Source organism: Solanum verrucosum, unplaced genomic scaffold (assembly GCF_900185275.1).
Source record: "Solanum verrucosum unplaced genomic scaffold, falcon-dt-bn FXZP01000159.1, whole genome shotgun sequence".
NCBI classification, from domain to species: domain Eukaryota; kingdom Viridiplantae; phylum Streptophyta; class Magnoliopsida; order Solanales; family Solanaceae; genus Solanum; species Solanum verrucosum.
Genome location: NW_026020705.1, coordinates 546797 through 569063, shown reverse-complemented (window position 1 = coordinate 569063; position 22267 = coordinate 546797). Strand labels below are relative to the sequence as shown.

General features: G+C 35.2%; 1 protein-coding gene and 1 pseudogene across 1 annotated transcript; both read left to right on the top strand.

Moving 5' to 3' along the window:
• Nucleotides 1-12119: 12119 nt before the first annotated feature.
• Nucleotides 12120-12999, top strand: LOC125812448 (uncharacterized). The gene is made up of 2 exons (XM_049491939.1): nt 12120-12400; nt 12523-12999. The coding sequence occupies exons 1-2, from the start codon at nt 12372-12374 to the stop codon at nt 12812-12814; spliced, it is 321 nt and encodes a 106-aa protein (XP_049347896.1). The 5' UTR covers nt 12120-12371; the 3' UTR covers nt 12815-12999.
• A 6397-nt stretch (nt 13000-19396) lies between these two features.
• On the top strand, nt 19397-20240 carry LOC125812418 (uncharacterized; annotated as a pseudogene).
• The last annotated feature ends 2027 nt before the right edge of the window (nt 20241-22267 follow it).

Sequence of the window (22267 nt, the reverse complement as noted above, 5' to 3'; positions counted from 1 at the left end):
GGATTGTTTATTTTAGTCTTTAACTTTCACTTTTGACTTGTACTAATGACTAATGGACCTGTTAATATATGACCTTCATTAAGTAAATAATTCGATACTTGGAAAATAAAGAATATCAAATGGTACTATAATGTCTCATACCAAACACAAATTGAATATCGTAATTAGGGGTGGGTGTTAGGTATTCAATTTGAGATTTCTAAATTTTGAATTCAGTAATTCAGTAATTGGTAGTTAAAAGTAGATACGAAATATTAAAATTTTGAATTTTGGTTCGATAATTCAGTAATCAATAAATCAAACTTTGATTTGGTATGGTTCTCGGCGATACTGTATTGAACGTGTTGCCGATTGTATTGCAAATTTAACATTATTACTCAAATCATTTCTACTTTTCTATATGGATGCACAATATAAAAGAGTATTACTCCCTCCATTTCAAATTAATTAAATTGTTGAGATGTTTCACATCCTTTAAGAAAAGAATATTAAGACATAAATTAGGTATAACTTTCCATTTTTACCTTTATTAATTATTGTCAAATTTATGATTAAAATAACTAAACATTAATTAATAACCAATTTCAATACTAACTAATAAAGGATAAAATTGAAAGAACATTCTAAAAGTAGTCTTGAAAATAGAACAATTAAGTTAATTTGAAAAATGAAAATATCTCAACAATTCAATTAATTTGAAATGGAGGGAGTAACAACTAAGAAGACATCAAGAAAACTAAATTGACACAACTAAAAGACATATGTATTTGGGTTGCTTATGTTTAGTGTTTAATGTTAACTTAATGTATTTTGAATAATGACAGGAAATCAAGGAAAGCAAAATCTGCGGATGTCTACAAAAGAAGGCAATAAGATAAATCAACAGAGGGATTCAAGCAGAAGATCTGGAGATCATGCAGCCTTCATCAAAGGAGGATAAATGGATACTACATCAATCAGATATCCTTTATCAGAAGCCAAAAAGGAAATGACAATCAAGATGACAAAGCAAATCAATTTGAGACAATCAGATTACAAATCACTAAAAGCCAAAAAGGGAAAAACGAAATAGACAGCAACTCAAGATGGAAAGGAACATCAACAAAGGATCAACTCACTGATCACTGAAGATCACTGGGAGTCGAAGGATTATTGCACAAGTCTCCAACCAATTTCTGATTCAAGGCAGAACCAAAATTGGTATCTCAAATCAAGGTCTCAATCAAGGAATCGTTACAAATCCTTGATTGAAGGAAACTCCCTTGGGTTTTCCTATTAGAGCAAAAGTCACCTCAACACTCAGCCTATAAATGAAGAACTGGACTGACGACCAAAATCCGCAACTTCACTTGAACTTATAATTGTAATCCTCTTTCATCTTTCATAAAGCTTTGTACACGTGAGTGAACAATTGTAAAAGAAAAAGAGAAGGAAAGATTTTGAGTGTAGGTTATACAAGTAGAGGCAGTGTCAACACAGAAACTCTGATTTGCATATCAAATAGGACTTGAAGATCGCACCTCCTGTACAAACAAGTTCGCAACAAGCTCTAAAGGAAACCCTTGAAACCCAAGGGGACTGGACTAGGCACCACATCGGTGATCCGAACAAGTATAAAACATCTTGTGTCATTTTACTTTCAGTATCTTATCTTGTTTTATACTGTGTAACTAACTTGCAGGTGAGTCAACTACTTCTCACAGGAAGTCGACTGTAGGAATTTTAATTCTCCCCCCCCCCCTCTTGAATTTCAATTGGTATCAGAGCAGGTCTCACCATTTCAGTGTTTAACCACACGTGAGCAAAGATCCATTGGCACACTATCAGATTCCAGATGTTTTACTTCAAGATGGACATTCTTCACACCGACCACCATACTTCAATGGACTACATTACTCTCATTGGAAAGACAGATTCAGAATCTTTGTCTCCTCAAATGATCATCAAGCATGGATTACTAGTAATCAAGAAGGGCCCAAAACCTATTCCTGGACTGACTGAAAAAGGTGGCACTGAAAAGCCATTTGATCCTGAATCATTTGACATCACTAAGGAACAACAAGAGGTAATTCAAACTAACGCTAGAGCTATAAGTTTTTTATATTGTGCAGTGAGTGGAGCCGAATATGACAAAATATCAACATGTGAAACTGCAAAAAAAAATGTGGGAAAACTAGAAGTGACTTATGAAGGAACCACTAAAGTAAAGGAAGCTCGGATCAGTTCTCTTGTAAGTGAATATGAGTTATTCAAAATGGCCGAAGATGAAAACGTTGAATCCATGTTCTCGAGATTCAGTAAAATTGTATGTGAACCCAAATCACTTGGAATGGTGTACTCTAATGCACTACAAGTCAGAAAACTAGTTAGAAGCCTTCCTAAGGCATGGGAAACTAAAGCTGCCATTCTTGAAGATGGAGATCTGCAGAAGATGACATACGATGAACTTCGAGGCAACTTAATGGCTTATGAATAAAATCATATTAACAGGTACAACAAGGATGATAAGAAGAAGACAGTGGCATTCATAGCCGAGACATCTGACTTTGGAGAAGAAGTAAATGAAAATCAAGACGAAGGAATGGCTCTTATAAATCGAGGAGTGAGACAAATGCTTAGACAAAGAAGATAGAGACCTCAACAGAACAACGATTTAAATATGAATAATGATCGATGCTACCATTGTGGAAAACCATGACACATTAAACAAAATTGCCCAGAACGAAGAAAATGAAATAATTGAAGAAATGAAGATCCTAAAAGTCTGGGAGCATGGGATCAAGGAGAAACAACTGATGATGATCATGATGAAATGGCCAACCTATGTTTCATGGCATTAGGTGAAACAAGTGAGGTAAGACCATTTAACTGTCTTAATTGTATTGACTTACAGAACTCTTTGGACATGGTTACTGATGAATTACAAAAGGTTATTGACGAATACAATAAGCTTGCTCAAGAAAAGAAAGACTGCAGATTCTTCTCGAAGCAAGTCAAATTGAAGTCAACTTACTTACAGAAGAACTAAAGGAAATAAAAATGCAGCTGAACAGCATCAGAAAATTGCCTAGTCACAGTTTTGTTCGATCTAACCGAACTACTCTTTATAGGAGAAACTCTCCTAATCGTAGTTCTAACAAATCTAATAAATCGAGTTCTAATTCTTATTCTCATGAAACTTCTGTTAAAATTACATGTTTTTCTTGTGGTGATCTTGGTCACAAATCTTTTAATTGTAGAAAATATTCCTCTGGAAAATGGATTTGGAGACCAAAAGCTACTAATCATCAAGGACCCAAAAATACTTGGGTACCTAAAAGAAACTAATCTTGTTGTTTTGCAGGAGAAATCTAAGAAAACCTACAAAAAGGGAATGTGGGTACTTGATAGTGGATGCTCCAGGCATATGTGTGGAAAGAAAGAAAACTTCAAAACCATAAAAAAAAATCGATGGAGGATTTGTAAGATTTGGGGACAATGCTAAATGAGAAGTAACAGGAGTGGGAACCATTACTCTAAGCTCATCATATGATCTGATTGAAGTATATTTAGTTGAAGGACTCAAGCACAATCTTCTTAGCATCAGTCAACTATGTGATGTTGGATTCCAAGTCACATTCAACACAGCAAGCTGCATTATCAATCTTCCTGAGAAAAAGCTTACTCTCATTGGAGATCGAGTAAATAATATATATGTTTTAAATAATGTTGATTTCCCTTCTCTTACTTGTCTTACTGCAGTCACAAGTGATCATTTGCTATGGCATCAAAAACTTGGACACGCAAGTATGCATGCTCTTGAGAAACTTTCTAAACTTGAGCTAGTCATTGGCTTACCTAAACTAAAATTTGAGAAAGATCACATTTGTGACGCATGCCAATTGGGTAAGCAAACTCGTTCATCTTTTAAAGTAAAGGACATTGTAAGTACCTCTAAACCTCTTCAGCTTCTTCATATGGATTTATTTGGTCCTACTCGAACTGCAAGTATTGGAGGTAAAAGATATGTTTTTGTAATTGTCGATGATTTTTCAAGGTTTACATGGGTAATATTTCTCTCTCACAAAAATGAAGCATTTGCTAATTTTGAAGCATTTTGTAGAAAAGTTCAAAGAGAAGCAGGTTATTTCATTACAACTATCCACAGTGATCATGGTGGTGAATTTGAGAATAACGCATTTCAAGAATTCTGTGCTCAAAATGGGTTCACTGAAAACTTCTCCTCGCCTAGATCACCTCAGCAAAACGGAGTAGTAGAAAGGAAAAATCATTTTTTACAAGATACAGCAAGAACCATGCTACTCGATCAAAATTTCCCTGACCACTTTTGGGCAGAAGTTGTAAGTACTGCATGTCACATTCTTAACAGGTGTCACATCAGGCTTATATTGAAGAAGACGCCCTATGAACTCTAGAGAAGAAAGAAACCAAACATCAGTTACTTTTATCCGTTTGGTTGTAAGTGTTTTATCCACAATAACGGTAAGAATAATCTTGGTAAATTTGATCCAAGAAGTGATGAAGGTATTTTCCTAGGCTATGCACCGTCTAGCAGGGCTTTTCGAGTTTTTAATAAAAGAGCCTTAAGTGTTGAAGAATCTGTACATGTGGTATTTGATGATACTAATCCAAGAGTGCAGGAAATAAAAGTTGGTGACGATGAAACAGCATCATTCAATCAATCTGAAGCCATCTCAGAGGTCATTACTGAAACTAATACTGAAGAGCTAGCTACTGCAGAGGTGAAGTCGACTACTCCAGTTGACAAAACTAATATCCCCAGGGAATGGAGACATAATGCAAGCTATCCTGAAAACTTCATTCTGGGAAAACCAGATGATAAAATCCTGACAAGATCTTCCCTTCGAAAGCAAGCCTCTTTGGTCCTTGTATCTCAAATGGAACCAAATCGAATAAATGAAGCTATGGAAGATGAATCTTGGATACAACCAATGAAAGAAGAACTTGATCAATTTGAAAGAAATCAAGTATGGACTCTTATTGAGAGACCAAAAAATTGCTCAGTTATTGAAACAAAATGGATTTTTCGAAACAAGATAAATGAAGAGGGAAAAGTTATCTGAAATAAAGCAAGACTTGTAGCTCAAGGCTACTCACAACAAGAAGGTATTGACTACGATGAGACTTTTGCTCCCGTAGCCAGGTTAGAATCAATTCGACTTCTTTTAGCATATGCCTCTTATAAGCGGTTTAAAATTTTTCAAATGGATGTCAAAAGCGCCTTTTTAAATGGCTTTATAAAAGAAGAAGTGTTTGCCAAACAACCCCCTGGTTTTGAAAACTCTTCTTGCCCTGACTATGTCTTTAAACTTTCTAAAGATCTCTATGGTCTTAAGCAAGCTCCAAAAGCTTGGTATGAAAGATTGAGCATTTTCCTTTTAAATAATAATTTTCAACGGGGCAAAATTGACACCACTCTTTTTACTCAGAAAATTGATTCCAACATACTTCTTGTTCAAATTTATGTTGATGATATTATTTTTGGTAGTTCTAACCCCTCTATGTGTGAGAATTTTGCAAATCTTATGAAAGATGAATTCGAAATGAGTCTCATGGGAGAACTTTCATTCTTCCTTGGTCTACAAATTAAACAATGTGAAAAAGGCATCTTCATCAGCCAATGTAAGTATGCAAAAGAACTCATAAAAAAATTTGGCTTGGACAAAGATAAAGCTTTTGGAATAGCTATGACTCTCTCTACCTATTTAGACACTGACATAACTGGAAAGGAAGTCGACGAAAAATAGTATCGGGGAATGATTGGATCTCTACTCTATCTCATTGCAAGTCGATCGAACATTATGTTCAACGTATGCAAGTGCGCTAGATTTCAATCCGCTCCAAGAGAATCACATCTCACTGCCGTAAAGCGCATAATTCGATATCTTATTGGAACCTCTGATATAGGGTTATGGTATCCTTTTTTCTGAAAATTTTGATCTCATATTCGTTGCCTCTACTCCCCTGTTCTTCATTACACTTCTTTTTCTTCTCTCAATATGACCCTCACCAGATCAATGGCATTTCTGAAAAATGCTTCCACCTCTCCCTCTAGTTCGTTTGAAATCAACCTGCTCTCTTCTAATTCTTCATAAGCCGAGTCTGTCGGTCCTTCTTCGTTGACTAAACAACGTACATCTGCTGCGAAGAAGAAAGTCTCCAAGAAAGCTCGCTTCGCCCTCCCTGACTCCCTTACTGATGCGGAATCTCTGCTATTTTGGGGGCTAGAGCATAAAATTCGTTTTGTGTCATTCTCCAAGTGTCCCATTGTACCTGGAAGGGTGGTCAATCTGGAGCAGTTGGAAGCATCTCACTGCGCTGTAAGTATGTTTTTTCGTGCTCAGAAACTCTCTTTGTTACTTCGTCTTTGTGGTCTTGAGTTCTATGAAGAACATGTTCGTCTATTTTATGCTAAGCTTTGGGTATCTGCTGATAGTGGTGAATGGGAGACTCTTGTGTTGGGTAATCGCATTGTATTGAATGATTCCTTGTTTAAGGATGTGTTTGGATCTGATTTTTCTGGTGATATCCCCTTCATGCATGGCAATCTGTGGCCCGAAAACTTTGAAATCTCTTTGGAAAATGCAAAATTGTTTATTTCTGAAATCGGTGCTAATATTACTAACTTTGGACCCCTGTCTCTTGGATTTGAGAATCGTATTCTTGCTCATATAGTCTCTACTACTCTAATTCCTCGGAAGGGATCTCTTAGCAACATCTCTAACAGAGATGTGTATGTTGTTTATTGTCTGTTGAAAAAGCATCGTATCAATTGAGCGCTCTGGTTTCATGAGTATATGGTGGAGAGCCTTGAGGATACTAATTCCTCCTCTAGTCTTCCTTATGGGCTGTTGATATCCCGCATCATAGTTGACTCACTGGTGGATCTTTCCCCTTTTCGACCTTATCTTATTGATGCTACTTATGATACTCGTACGTTCTCCAGCATGGGATATGTTTGATAAATAATAAGTGGTATAAGAAGGAGTTCGTTCAACAACGAGCTGATGCACCTAAGGTCACTCGCATTTCAGTTGACTCAGCTGCTCTGCTTCTCAAAGAGGCAGACCTTATCAAGGTAAGATTGGATGGTTTGGAGTCTCACATGCAGGTACTACATGACACTATTGGGAAAGTTCTTCAATTGCACAAGGATTCCAGCACTGATGTTGGCAAACTTCGTCTAGAAGTCGAAGGACTTAAAAAGCAGGCTATTCGCTCTGTAAACACCATTCTCAAAGAAGTTAACTCCATTAAGACTGGAGCTGACTCAGCCCACAATGAGCTAGATGCGACAGTGCACACTTCTTACTCCAACTTCTCCAAGAATGTTGAGCGCACTTATGACTCTTTCTGCAGGAATGTGCTCAACACTCTCAAGTACTTCCTTGGTCGTGGTCGTTAGTCAGTGATTTTTGCTATGTTTTGTTAAGACTATGTTTGTGGAGCCTTAACTCCTCTTTCTTATGCTTTTGGACTGTATTATTGGGGTGCCTACCCCAACACTCGTTCTCTGTACATTTTCTTTTGTATGGAGTTCTCTGCCTGTATCTCTTTTATGCCTTGTTTTCCTTTTTGATTATGCCAAAGGGGGAGACATACTTGACTTACACCAACATCGCAGAAAGCAAGGGGGAGCACACATTCAGGGGGAGACGTATACCTACCAAAATAGGGAAGTAAAATTAAAAGCCTACTGATAAAGTTGTCATTATCAAAAAGGGGGAGATTGTTAACTTAATGTATTTTGAATAATGACAGGAAATCAAGGAAAGCAAAATCTGTGGATGTCTACAAAAGAAGGCAATAAGATAAATCAACAGAGGGATTCAAGCAGAAGATCTGGAGATCATACAGCCTTCATCAAAGGAGGATAAATGGATACTACATCAATCAGATATCCTTTATCAGAAGCCAAAAAGGAAATGACAATCAAGATGACAAAGCAAATCAATTTGAGACAATCAGATTACAAATCACTAGGAGCCAAAAAGGGAAAAACGAAATAGACAGCAACTCAAGATGGAAAGGAACATCAACAAAGGATCAACTCACTGATCACTGAAGATCACTGGGAGTCGAAGGAATATTGCACAAGTCTCCACCAATTTCTGATTCAAGGCAGAACCAAAATTGGTATCTCAAATCAATGTCTCAATCAAGGAATCATTACAAATCCTTGATTGAAGGAAACTCCCTTGGGTTTTCCTATTAGAGCAAAAATCACCTCAACACTCAGCCTATAAATGAAGAACTGGACTGACGACAAAAATCCGCAACTTCACTTGAACTTATAATTGTAATCCTCTTTCATCTTTCATAAAGCTTTGTACACGTGAGTGAACAATTGTAAAAGAAAAAGAGAAGGAAAGATTCTGAGTGTAGGTTATACAAGTAGAGGCAGTGTCAACATAGAAACTCTGATTTGCATATCAGACAGGACTTGAAGATCACACCTCCTATACAAACAAGTTCGCAACAAGCTCTAAAGGAAACCCTTGAAACCCAAGGGGACTGGACTAGGCACCACATCGGTCATCCGAACCAGTATAAAATATCTTGTGTCATTTTACTTTCAGTATCTTATCTTGTTTTATACTGTGTAACTAACTTGCAGGTGAGTCGACTACTTCTCACAGAAAGTCAACTGAAGGAATCTTAATTCACCCCCCCCCCCCCCCGCACTCTTGAATTTCATTTAACTTTCTCTTGGAACTTGTACTTAGTGAGTTATGAACTTATTGATATATGTTTCATTAAATAAATAATTCAGTATTCGAAAAATATCAAATACCGAATGATTCTAATTTCTTATACCAAACTCAAACACAAATACCGTAATCCTAAAAATTTACTTTTGAATACCATACCAAATGCTGAATTATCAAAAAAAAAAAATTGATTCGATAATTCGACTTTTGATATTTTATATCCAACCCTAATTGTAATTCTTACTCCCAAATATCAAATTAGCAAAAAGTTTGATTCGATCTGATAATTCGATTTTCAACCCATGGGAAACACAATCTTTCAAGATATGCCGATGGAATATTTTATTATTTTGTGTTAAAAATCAATTGGCTAGGATAGAATTTTAACTTGTGATATTTTACTAATATAAGTTTAGGTTAAAACAGACAAATGAAAAAAGATTTGATAGTATTTCGGCAACGAATGATCTAAGCCGCCACTATGAAATAGATTTATTTGCTACCTTTTAGCTAATTTAGCACTTAATCATTAATATATAATGTTATTATATAATGGTAGGCCTTATCACCATCAAAGTACCGCACCTAGCGATAAAAGAAACATGGCTTTTTGAAGATCACTCGTGTACATAATAAAGTAGAAATATCGACAAATCACAATATATATATATATAAAGAATGTCTACGTTCAGAAGAAGAATATGTAGTGAATATGAGGACATATTAGGAGAGATACAATTAGAAACAAAGTTATATGGGACAAAGTGAGAATGACTCTCGTGGCAAACAAGATGAAAAAAAGTAAAACTGAGATGATTCGGACATGTAAAGAGGAGGTGCACGAATGCTCTAATAAGAAACTCCACAACATGAAGTAGAAGAGGTAGAAGTAGGCCGAAAAAGAATTGAAGAGAGGTGATTTAATTAGACATGGCTCAACTACAGCTTGCTAAGAACATAAGCTAAGAACATAACACTAGATATATAGAAAAGGATGAAAGTCGAGAAATTAGAGTAGATATTAGTACATAATCGAGTATTGTCGCACTATATGTGGGAGAGACAAGGTCATAGCATCATCCCCTCCCCTCCTAGTAGTAGTAGTTAGTATTATCACTCAGTTTCTTATTCTCCAACTATCTATTGTTTTATTTGTTTTGTATCATGCTATTTTGCTATCATATTATTCTTTACTTTAAAAAACTTCTCGTTTGAGTGGAGTGTCAATTGGAAACAATCTTTACCCACAAAGATATGATAAAGCATGTGCATATTTTGTCCCGCCTACAGAACTACATTGAGTATGTTATGTTGTATAAAGGCCACTTAATCAAAGATTTATAAAAGATCAGCTGACGTTAACATTTGTATATGTTGGTGCATATATACAATAAATTGTAGTAAATTACAATTGAAAAAGAAAGTACCAAAATGAATAAAAAATATTCAGGCTGAGATATTTATATCTCACTCTCTTTAAGGAGATTGAAACCCACAATGGTAAAACTACATCAATTCAGCAATATAACTCTTGACTTGTCCCCTCTAAGATATAACAACTCAACAATATCGTACAATTCGAACAATTCCAGATTAGTTGATGATCCAAAGCTCCATCATTAGAACACATTCCTTCAATAGAGTGAAGAGCTAAAACACACCTAAGCCTATCTGCGTTTTTCACACCTAAACTATTTGAAGTGTGAGAAATACATCAAACTATCACAGTTTGAGAAACACACCTGTAATACACTCTCACATGAATTGTCATGTCAAAGATAAATCCACCATAACAACACATAACTAACACATGTAACAATCTCAAAACTAAAAACACTACTAGAATTTCGTCGTTTGCCGACTGCAAAATTGGTCCGAATGTAGTCGGAAAATGGAGTTTGCCGATGATTTCCGACTACTTCCAACTACTTTTGAGTAGTCGGCAGATTGAACGTCGAAATATACTTGCCGACTACAGAAGTCGAAATTTGCCGATTACCATAGTCACAATATATAAATTAAAACCCGACTATTAAAGTAACTGAACTGCCGACTACTATAGTCGGAACACTATAAAATAATATTTTATTAATTTAAATACTACCGACTACTGTAGTCGGAATACTTGTTAAATAATAATTTATTAATTTAAGAATGCCAACTACGGTTGTCGTAATAGTTAAATAATTAATTATATATATTTCAATCACTGTGGTTGGCATTTATTAATCATTCAAGTACTCTTCCGACTATTATAGTCGGTATAAATAATTAATTTATTAACTATTTAGGGGATCTTCCGACTATTGTAGTCGGCATTTTTAATTTTCTAAACAAAATTCTATAAGAAAGCTATATTTTTAATATATAGAAAAATGTTGCTTATTTTGGTACGCCGCTTGCTAAATTATACTACCATCCATAAAAATTCAATGTAACAATAAAACCAAACATCGAATACATTCCTAAACATTCAAATTCCACTTGATTCACAGATTCACAATGGAGTCTAAAAGTTCAAGCATCATCAAAATCAAATCTAATAAGTATTCAGTTGTTATTCAAAATGGAAGTAAATAGTTTAAAACAAGTCTACATGTCTAAGCTCTGCCTTTCTTCACACCTCCTGCCACATTTGTCCATATTGAAGTAATATCATCAGATGTTAGTTGGGTTGTGGAACCACCCTCAGAAGTAGGTTGTGTTTGACGCCATCCGTCCAAGCCTCTTTGAAATCCAACCTGAAATAAACGTTAAATAACCAATAACCCCATTTCTTTAAGACATAATACATAGTTAAGTAAGACAAGATCAAACATGAGCGACTGCCTAGCTATTGTTTGTACTGTAAATTGCAAGGTCATTTTGAAAGTGAGTGCAGAAACAAGGCTACAGATGAGAGAATTAAAGCTCAAAAAGAAAAACAAAGCAGGAAAGAAAAAGAAAGCAAAAAAGATGATGATGGTTTTCAAACTGTTAACAAGAAACGAGGTTTTAAGGAGAGGAAAATGAACCTTGATCAACAGAATGGATTAGATAGTGGTCATAATACCAATAGATTTTCTGAAATTCAAGAACATACAAGCACTGAACAAACTGATATACAGAAGCAGTCTAACAATGGTCACAGTGAGATCCAAAAACAACCCATCAATCACAATAATCCCAACAAAGGCATCATTATCCAAGAGCCATCTGAAGTTAACAATATAATGTTCCTATGTTGAAAGAGGCCCCTGGTAAAGGGGTGAAGATAATAACAATACTGATGTAAAGGTCTGAGCAACTTAGTTGACACCTGACGACATTTTTGAAGAGTCTAAGCAACTTAGTTGACACCGATCACTCCGTGAAGATAAACTAATTGGTATTATGTGTTGGCAGTTCTTGATGTCTGGTAAAGCTGGTCATAATGCACCTGTATTTGAGAAGTACCAGAAGAAAGCAAAGAACTTTATGTGTTCATATCTTGCAAAGGGTGACAGAAATACCCAGAAAACTCCTGGAGGTCTCATCTATAGGCAAAGATGGAACAATATGTAGTTTGTTACTAGTGCTGCATTCCTTGCCACTACTTATTCTGACTATTTGGCCTCTGCTGGCAATACCTCAAGTGTTCTTCTGGTTCTGTTTCTCCGAATGAGCTTCTCTCATTCGCTAAGTCTCAGGTAAAGATTTTAACTTTGATAGAGTGCTACAAGTCTGTATTATGACGATTCATCATAAATTGAAGCATGGAACTAGCAATGTGTTCTTGGTGAACTAATCATCATGTTTGATGTTGTTCTAGGTGGACTACAATCTTGGTGACAACCCGAGAGCAACAAGTTACATGGTGGGATATGGAAACAATAACCCAAGACAAGTACACCACAGAGCTTCCTCCATTGTCTCGTTTAAGGTTAATCCTAGTTTTGTTAGCTGCCGGGGAGGCTATGCTACCTGGTATAGTAGAAAGGCGAGCGATCCTAATCTCCTTACTGGTGCTCTTATTGGTGGACCTGATGCCTATGACAACTTCGCTGATCAAAGAGACAACTATGAGCAAACTGAGCCTGCCACTTACAACAATGCTCCGTTGATCGGTGTGTTGGCAAGACTTCATGCTGGTCACAACGGTTACAATCAGCTCCTCCCAGGTACATTTTAGTGAATTAACATCTTTATATGAGTATTCCGAGGATTCATCATAAAATGACTAGTTTTAGCTAGCCGTCCACCTACTACAACTTGCTTGGGATTGAGACGTAGTAGTTGTTGTAGTACTAAAATCTTCGTATAACTCATTTAGTCTCAAGTTCTAACCTGTAATAGAGAAAACCCACTCAATGACACATCCAGTGCGCTAAATTTTACCAGACAAGGAATTCTTACTCTTCTAAATGGTTCTGGCAGAGTAATTTGGTCCTCCGATTCCACTAGACATGGGCAAAACCCAGTAGCACAACTCCTTGATTCAGGCAATCTTGTTGTTCGAGATGCGGCCGAGGATAAGCCTCAGAACTACCTGTGGCAAAGTTTTGACAATCCAGGTGACACAGCTTTACCTGGAATGAAGGTTGGGATTAATCTGAAAACTAGTTTTCATCATTCCCTTTCGTCATGGAAGAGCACAAATAATCCTTCCAGAGGTGAGTTTAACTGGACATTCGATACTGGTGGATTCCTGCAAACATTCATTATGAATGGTTCCATTGAACTCTACAGAGCAGGACCATGGAATGGCCGAGTCTTTCCTAATGCACCATCTCGTGACACATCTTGGAATGGTTATAACTATACATACTTATCTGATCCTAATGAAATATTATTCATGTATGAACTTACAGATAGCTCTATCATTGCAAGGGTAGTGATGCAACTAAATAGATAACTAATAAACGGATCAAGACTACAATGATCATTAGACCAGTTGACAATATTCTTCTAACTAATCAAAAAATCAATCTCATTTCTCTGAGTAGTAGTCTAAGTGAACTTGTTTGCTTCTCGAGACTAACTAATACCTCTAACCAAACACATGATAAAATAAACTTGCATTTTAGTAAAAAAAATGATTACATTACACTTAAGAAGGCAACAAAATTCCACCAAGCCTCTATCTCTAGTGATTTTTGAAGCATTTGTCCAGTGTTTCCACAAAAATTGAACTAAAAGTTGCTTATCCTAATTACATTACACTCTGTAATACTAGCAAGCTCATGGTCTGAACTCAGATCAATCCTATCAAAGCAGGCCCTGCAGATAAGCACAAAACTGGACACACATAAAGCCACCTTTAAAGAGATTTCAACAGCCTGCAGTAACCAACTAAATGTGCAATACTCCACCTTGTTATAATTCAATACTATATTAAACTTGCTACACTTCTGAAGCATTTGTCCAGTGTTTCCACAAAATTGATATAAAAGTTATGTATCCTAGTTACATTGCACTCTCCAATATTAGCAAGCATTAAGTCAGATCAATCCTATCCAAGCAGGCCCTACTGAGAAGCACAAAACTAGACGCACAGAAAGCCATCTCTAAAATGATTTCTACAGCAAGTAACCAACTAATTATGCTAGACAAGATTCTCTCGCCTTAGAATCAAGAAGTTATGGATAAAGGTTAGCCACCAATTTCTACGTTACATTTCTCTTTTATATAATGGAGTACTGAGGTTGAATCTCTGAGGTTACATTTCAGATATCATTTATTTGTTCATTTGTCTGGCTATTTTCGTTCAGTCCTCCATTTATCTTCATTTCTGTCCCTTGGACAGAGCCCAAACTTGAAAATCTTAGTGTTTTTTCTCTGCACATCCAGTATTTTCATTTCTTTAGCTAGATATTTTTTGAACCTTCTGCTTTTACTGTCTGTGCAGGAAGAAACCAAGATAATAAGCGTAGAAGTTTATGTAAACCCCTATGCAGAGCTTGATGAAGAAGAGGAGAAAACAAATGATGACAACAAAACTGAAGATGAAGACAATGTTAGTATTATTCTTTTTCTTTAGCCTTTTAATGACATCCATTTTGCTTGTTTTGTTGGATCTATTATACTCTGTGTCCTTCTCTTTTCTCTTCCTTCCTGTGTTCCAGGAGAAGGTTGGATCATGGTACAGCAACCCTGGAACTGGAACCTCAGAGATTCAAGCTCTTATTTTATTTGAACTGGAACCTCAGAGATAAGGTTAGCCACCAATTTCTACAGCACAGAACTCTTATTTTATTTGACACGCTTGCTTTTTATCATTAGAAGTACAGAAAATCAGATCTTTTCAATAATCTTTAGTTTATGCACATGTCACATAATAAGACCAAAAGCAAGCAAACTGAGTGAGTTGTATTTGATATGAAGTGTTTTACCAACATGATAAAATTCTAAAACTACAGCTTCAAATTCAGTCTACTACTACATCTAGCTTTGTTGAAATCACACAATAAACCATACAGTAAACCAAATCATAGTAATAAACAACTCAATGCAACTCAAATAATACTACATAAACTTGTACAAACAGTAAAACTCCATAAATACACAAAAACAACGTTAAAACATACTAGAATTGAACAATTAGCGTATCAGAAAGTCGCAATGATCAAATTCTAACACTTCAGCTCCAAATCCAACTATATCCAAACCTAGCTCTGTTTAAATCACACAATCAACCATACAGAAAACCAAATCATTTAAAGAGACGTAGACTCATTTAAATAAACTGCAGCATTTGTTCACAACATTTAATCTAATTATTAGATTACAAACTTAGAATTGATGCATGAGAATAGAAGTCAACTATCACAGTAATAACAGCAAAGAGCAACAACAATAAACACAAGAAAATACCTAATGATTAGGAAAACTTTCATATTTACAGCAACTAATAAATGCATTTTTGAAAAAAATTCTAATTCAAAAAAACCTAGGGCAAAATTAAACGCAAGAAAGCATAACTTTAAGTTGGAATTAGCAAATCATAGAAAGCGAGAAATACCGATGCAACAATAATATACACTACCTCAACAAAATTGAAACCAGGGGAGAGTTTACAGTACCAAATTGAAATCCTAGAGAGGGAGAGTGTTTACCTTACCTCTTCCAAACGATTTACAGTACCTCAATAGAATTGAAACTAAAACCTTACCCACTCAAAATTATTGCAATTAAAACCCTAAAAAGTGTTTACATTACCTTTCTAAGACGATGGCAATAACCTCTAATGAACTCGAAGAGACACGCCTGCTAAGCCAAATCGAAGAGAAGACGGCTGCTGAGCCAAATCGAAGAGACGACGCCTGCTGAGCTAAATCAAAGAGACGACGCGCGCAGTGAGCTGTCACAAGTAAACGAAAGGTGTCAATTAAGGGTGTGTTTGGTATGAAGGAAAATATTTTCCGGAAAATGTTTTCCAATTTTCTCATGTTTGGTTGGGCTAAATGTTTTCTAAATCAACTAATTTTTTTCAAATTTAAGGAAAATGACTTCCCTTCTAAACTTAAGGAAAACATTTTCCAAAACTCTCTTCCAACTTCAAATTACAATTATTTTTTTGTTGCAAAAATTAATTTATTTTGTCCCTACCCTCAAACCACCCCCAACCAACCCTCCCCCAGAAAAAAAAAAAATTAAAATTTTAAAGTTTGTTTTTAAATTTAATTTTTTTTACCCAAAACTTGTTTTTAAATTCAATTTTTTTATCCCACCCTCACCCCTACCCCCACCCCCTCCCAAAAAATATTAAAAATTGTTTTTAAAAGATATTTCTAATTTCAATTTTTTATTATTTTACCCCCTACCCACTACCCTCCCCCCATCAACCCCCCTATCAGCCCCCAACCCCCTTCAAAAAGAAAAAAATTTAAGTTTGTTTTTGAAAAATATTTTCAAATTCCAATTTTTATTTTTTCATCTCGATCCTCGATCACCCACCCCTCTCTCCGGTCACCCCCTCCCCCACCCCCACCCCCAAAAAAAAATTGAGTTTATTTTTAAAAAATATTTACAAATTTAAAATTTCATTTTTTCACCCTACCCTCGACCCCCCACCCACCCACCCCTAACACCTCTCCCCCCCCCCCCCCAAAAAAAAAAATAATTTAAGTTTGTTTTTAAAAAATATTCTCAACTTCAAAATTTCAATTTTTCATCCTACCTTTGACCCCCACCCCCCACGCACCTCCTACCCACCCCCGCACCCACCCACCCCCACCAGCCCCCCTATCCCCCACAAAAAATTTAAGTTTTTTTAAAAAAAATATTTTTAATTTTAAAATTTCATTTTTTCACCCCTAGAACCCCCACCCACCCTCTACCAGCCCCCCACCCCCCCTCCCCAAAAAAAAATAAAAAAGTTCAAGTTTGTTTTTAAAAAATATTTTCAATTTCAAAATTTCATTTTTTCACCCCTACCCTCGACCCCCACCCACCCACCCCCCTACCAGCCCCCCCCCCCAAAAAATAAAAAATAAAAAATTTTAAGTTTGTTTTTCAAAAATATTTTCAACTTCAAAATTTCAATTTTTCACCCCTACCCTCGACCCCCCCCCTTCACCCACCCCCTACCACCCCCCACCCCCAAAAAAAATTTAAGTTTGTTTTTAAAAACTATTTTCAATTTCAAAAATTATTTTCTACTCTAGTAAAAATAAAAGATATTTCTCAAAAATATTTTTCATTCATAAATCAAACACTAAAAAAAATTTTCGAAAAATATTTTCTACTCACCAACCAAACATGAGAAAATAATTCAAAATCAACTTGTTTTCCAGGAAAACATTTTCTAGGAAAACATTTTACATGGAAAATATTTTCCTTCATACCAAACACACCCTAACTCTTTGCTTTGGTTTTTGGTGACACTTTGATTAAGAAAGGGTCAAATTTATTTTAAAATGTAATTAAGTAAATTCGGAATCAAATTAACATTTTCAAAACTTTCTAATCTTTTATAAAATACAAAAAAATACTTCATTTTTCAAGTTTTATAATTCTATTCAAACCATTTTAAAAAAAAGTAAAAGAAAATACAATTTTCTATTCTTCTCTCAACGTTCTCTCTTCTCTTCTTCTTCTTCTTCCTTAGAAAATCCAAAATTCGACTGTTAAAACAAATATTCTCCCCCATTATCTTATCTTCCTCCTCATCTCCAACCGTGACTTTCTCATCTTTCTGAACTGAAGATTGTGTTTGAGTTAAAATGGGTAAATTATTTTTTTGAAAGATTTTATAATTTTCGAACAATACAAATTTTTTTCTTGGGTTGATGAACAATAAATCGTTTTATAGATGTGAAAATTGAATAATGGTGTAATGGTAGCTATTATTTATTGTTTTTGAAAGAAAATCAACAAACCCAAAAAAGCCCTAATTTTGAGAAAATGTATATGTATTGTTAACATTCAGTGAAAATTCATTTTTTTGTTGCTTTTGTTGTTCTTTTTGTGACCATTTTGTTCATATGATTTTAGAAATATAGTCTTGTTCAGTTGTCCAACATATATTTCATTTGTTGAAAGATGTGTCGTATGTTGCTATTTTAGTGATATGTTGGTATATATTCCAACAGAGTTGTCATATGTTGGAACATATCACCTATGTGTTAGGGCAACAAAATGGTCATCTGTAGTAACAGAAGATTAATCTGTGGCACATGAAGATTCATTTGTGGCCACAGAAGATTCATTCGTGGCAACAGAAGGTACATATGTGGCAACATAATATCCATCTGTGTCAACATAAGTATAAATTGCTACCCATTATTATTTTATAATCAATTGGAAACTCTCAACCTTTTTTTATTTACCTTGTAAATGAAATGATACAAGAAGCTTCATCCATGACAACAACTCAATCTTTTATTGATGTTGCTTCTTCTTCTAACATCAAATGTTCTTTTTGTCTATGCGAAGAATGTGAGCAGCAACATGATTATTTTATTAGTCGTGTTAAAGAACTGACTGATATTTTTAAGGAAATGACTTATAATATTGATGTCCATACATCCAAGAAGATTTCACAGCCTTTGAAGTGTAGGAGGTTGAAAAAATCTATTTCCCAATCACTATCTATAATTAGTGAAAGAAAAAAATCAATGACTACTGCTCCAGTATCACACTCAAACCCAAAAGGCAAGGGAAAGGAGAAGGAGAAGGAGAAAGAGGAGGAGGAGAATGAGAAGGAGGAGGAGGAGGGGGAGAAGGAGAAGGAGAAAGTGAAAGAGAAAGAGAGAAAGAAAAAGAAAGAGAAGAAAGTTGAAGTCGTCAGTTGTGATGTGAAGCGACAATATCCATTTGAAGGTTTTAACATTGACGACGAGGGTTCAACTGAACTAATCTCATCCTTCTCGCAATGGATAAACGAGGGTCTTTACAAGCATCATGCAAAAAAGTAAAGTCGTTCAACTATTATTAGTATTTCTTCTTGTTGTCCACTAAATATCTTTTTATAATAATTACAAAATTGCAGAAGAGACAAGGACGATCACTACTTAGCCAATTGCTCGGATCTTGAGTTTAAACAACTTGATTTTGTATTTGCATTTCCAAATAAGAAGGATTGGTTCTACGTAATGTCTCAACCTAATAAGTGTTGGACTGATGAGGTAAATTCATGTCCACTTTTATATTTTGATTAAGACATGAATACATACAAATAAATTGATACATAAATACACTTGTTGATGCATTTGTGCAGTATGTGATTGTCATTTTATACTATTTGCGGAAGAAGTCGAAGCAACAGAGTCATTCTAAATATCGATATACCACTACTAATTATTTTTTTCAAAACATGCATTGACAATGCCAGTGTTGTTCCTGAATATGAGAATAAAATCATTGGCACTATCAAAGGGTTTGGTATACCTGCTGGACTGCCTTGGCACCTCCCAGATGAGGTTTATGTCCTTGTAAATTGTAATGGGGAGTTTCATTGGGTCTTGCCAGTCGTGTATTGAAGGAACGACGCATAAAGGTGTATGATTCGATGTCCTCATCTAGGACTAACAGAAAATTGTGCACCGAGATTCAAAAGTTGTCTACAATGTTGCCAAAGTACCTTGAATCCAATGGATTTTATGAGCAAAAAGACCGAACCAACTGGTCAGTTCTTGAATCTTTCCAGGGCAAGAAAAAATCTCACCCATTCGAAGTCATACATGTTACTGGTATTGCCCAACAAGCAAGCAATAGTCTGTAAGTAGTATCACATTATTTTTTTAGTCTTACCACTATCGAAATGTGATGTTAATATTAGGTTTATTATATTTTCTAATTGATGATATACCATGCAGTGATTGTGGAGTTTTTATAGCTACATACGCTGAGTTTTTGAGTGATGGACTACAAATACCATATGATGGAATTATTTCTCAATCCCTTCGCTTGAGATATGCTTCACTCCTATGGAATTATGGGATTTTAAAGGCTCGGAGTGGCTATGTTAGTAACAATGAAGACTCACATAGGCCTAGACCTAAAAAAGCAAAGTTCGATGAAAATGTTGTGGTTACCACCATTGATTAGATTGATGGTTATATATACCATTGTGAATTACCTTTTTGTTGATAAGTTGTATAAAATAATTGGTGAAGTGTTCATTTTTGTTATTAATATTAATGATTATTTTTTTTTAATTATTTTGTTGGAACAAATGTCAATTATGATGAAAAGGAAGAAATGTGGTGTCGGTGGCAACATATATAACCTCTGTTGTAAAAAACACCACATAATTATCTGCATGTTCCCCAACAGAAAGAATACATGTGGTAACATATGCCACAGAAAGAAGATATGTGGTATTGTCATCAATTGTTCATTTTTGCTGATAATATTAATATTAATAATTATTAATATTACTTTTATTTTGTTGGAACAAATGTCAATTATGATGGAAAGGAAGAAATGTGGTGTCTGTGGCAACATATATAACCTCTGTTGTAAAAAAACACCACAAAATTATCTACATGTGCCCCAACAGAAAGGGTATAAGTGGCAACATATGTCACACTTTGAATTGTCAAAATTCAAAAAAAAAAATTGAAAAGGTTTAAACAATCGTCCCTTCATTTTTCCCCCTCTCATCTCCTCTATAAAAGATAAAAGGTCGTTTCATATTCCAAATTTAATTTAATTTTACTAATTTCCGTTTTCTTTTCTCTTCTTTCCTTCCTTTCTCTTGTTCCATTATTCCTTCACAGATCAAGGTTGTTGTTGCGATATTTTCTACAACATCAGTGGTAATCTGTTGTGATCCTCTTCTACACAAGGCGTCGTTGCCCTCATCATTTCTAGTTTATCGTTAATATCGTGTCAGGTAAAATTTAATTAGCGTTTTGAGAAATACTTATTGGTATTAAATCATGACCTTTTTAGCGGTTTTATCACTTATTTGTTTGTAGGATGGTTGGATAGTTATTCCTTTTGTTTATAGGATAGTTGGATAGTCCTTAATTTGTAGTTTGTTGGTTAGGGTTTAGGGAGGGTTTTGTGGTTGTTGGTTGGTTCATGTGTGGTATTGAATCGTATTTGTTGTTTGTGTAACAGTGTTTGGTTGTTGTTATTTTTGTTAAGAAATATTTGATTTTGTGGTTGCAGATACAAATATAATGGCTCCAGTCAAAAGAAAAATTGTATTAACAAAAGAAACAACTGACACAAAGATCCAGAAGAGGCCTAGGACTAGAACCTGTAGGAAGAAGAATGAAAATTCGACTACCACTCTTTTAGAAGAACTAGCATCTGAAGCAGTTTCTTCTTCTCAAGTAGAAGCAGAATTTTCTCAAGTAGAAGCAGAATTTTCTCAAAAAGAATATGAAGAAAGAGAAAAAAAATGAAGTAGATGATGATGGAGAAAGAGCAGAAGAAGTTGAGGAAGAAGAGGGAAATAAAAAAAAGTTGAGGAAGATAAAGGAAAACAAAAAGAAGTTGAGGAAGAAGAAGGAAAAATAAGAAGTAGTTAAGGAGGAAGAAGAAAAAATAAATGAAGTTGATGAAGACAAAGGAAAACAAAAAGATGTTGAGGAAGATGGGATCAAAACTATCAATGCACACACTTTTTCTGTGCATTTGCAGCCTAATGCTACTGGTGATAGCATTATGAGGTCAGCAATGAAAAAACCTTTCGACACCTTCAGGATCACCCTCAAGTAGAATGGTTTGGAAGATTTTTTTAGAAATAGTTGTTTTGGTCATTTTCTTGATTTGCCAGAGAATAATAATGCACGTTTTCAAATGACCATGGTCTATGAACTTCTGAAAAGAAGGTTCATTTTTCAGAATCCTAAAAAGAATGATGAGGTTTTAATTAATTATTGTGGCATGCCACTCTTCTTTGGCAGAAGAGAGTTTGTCATGGTTTCAGGGTTAAAATGTCATCCTCCTTCTGAGCCAGTCCCTGAATTCATAGTAAAAAAAGAACCATGGAGACGAAAGAAATGAGGAAAAGAAGAAACAAGATAGTCAACTGAGGAGCAGGACTTGGTGTCCCTTGTTGGCAGAAGCTTCAAAAATCCCGATTTAATATATTTGTTGAATGTTGAGGATACACCAAG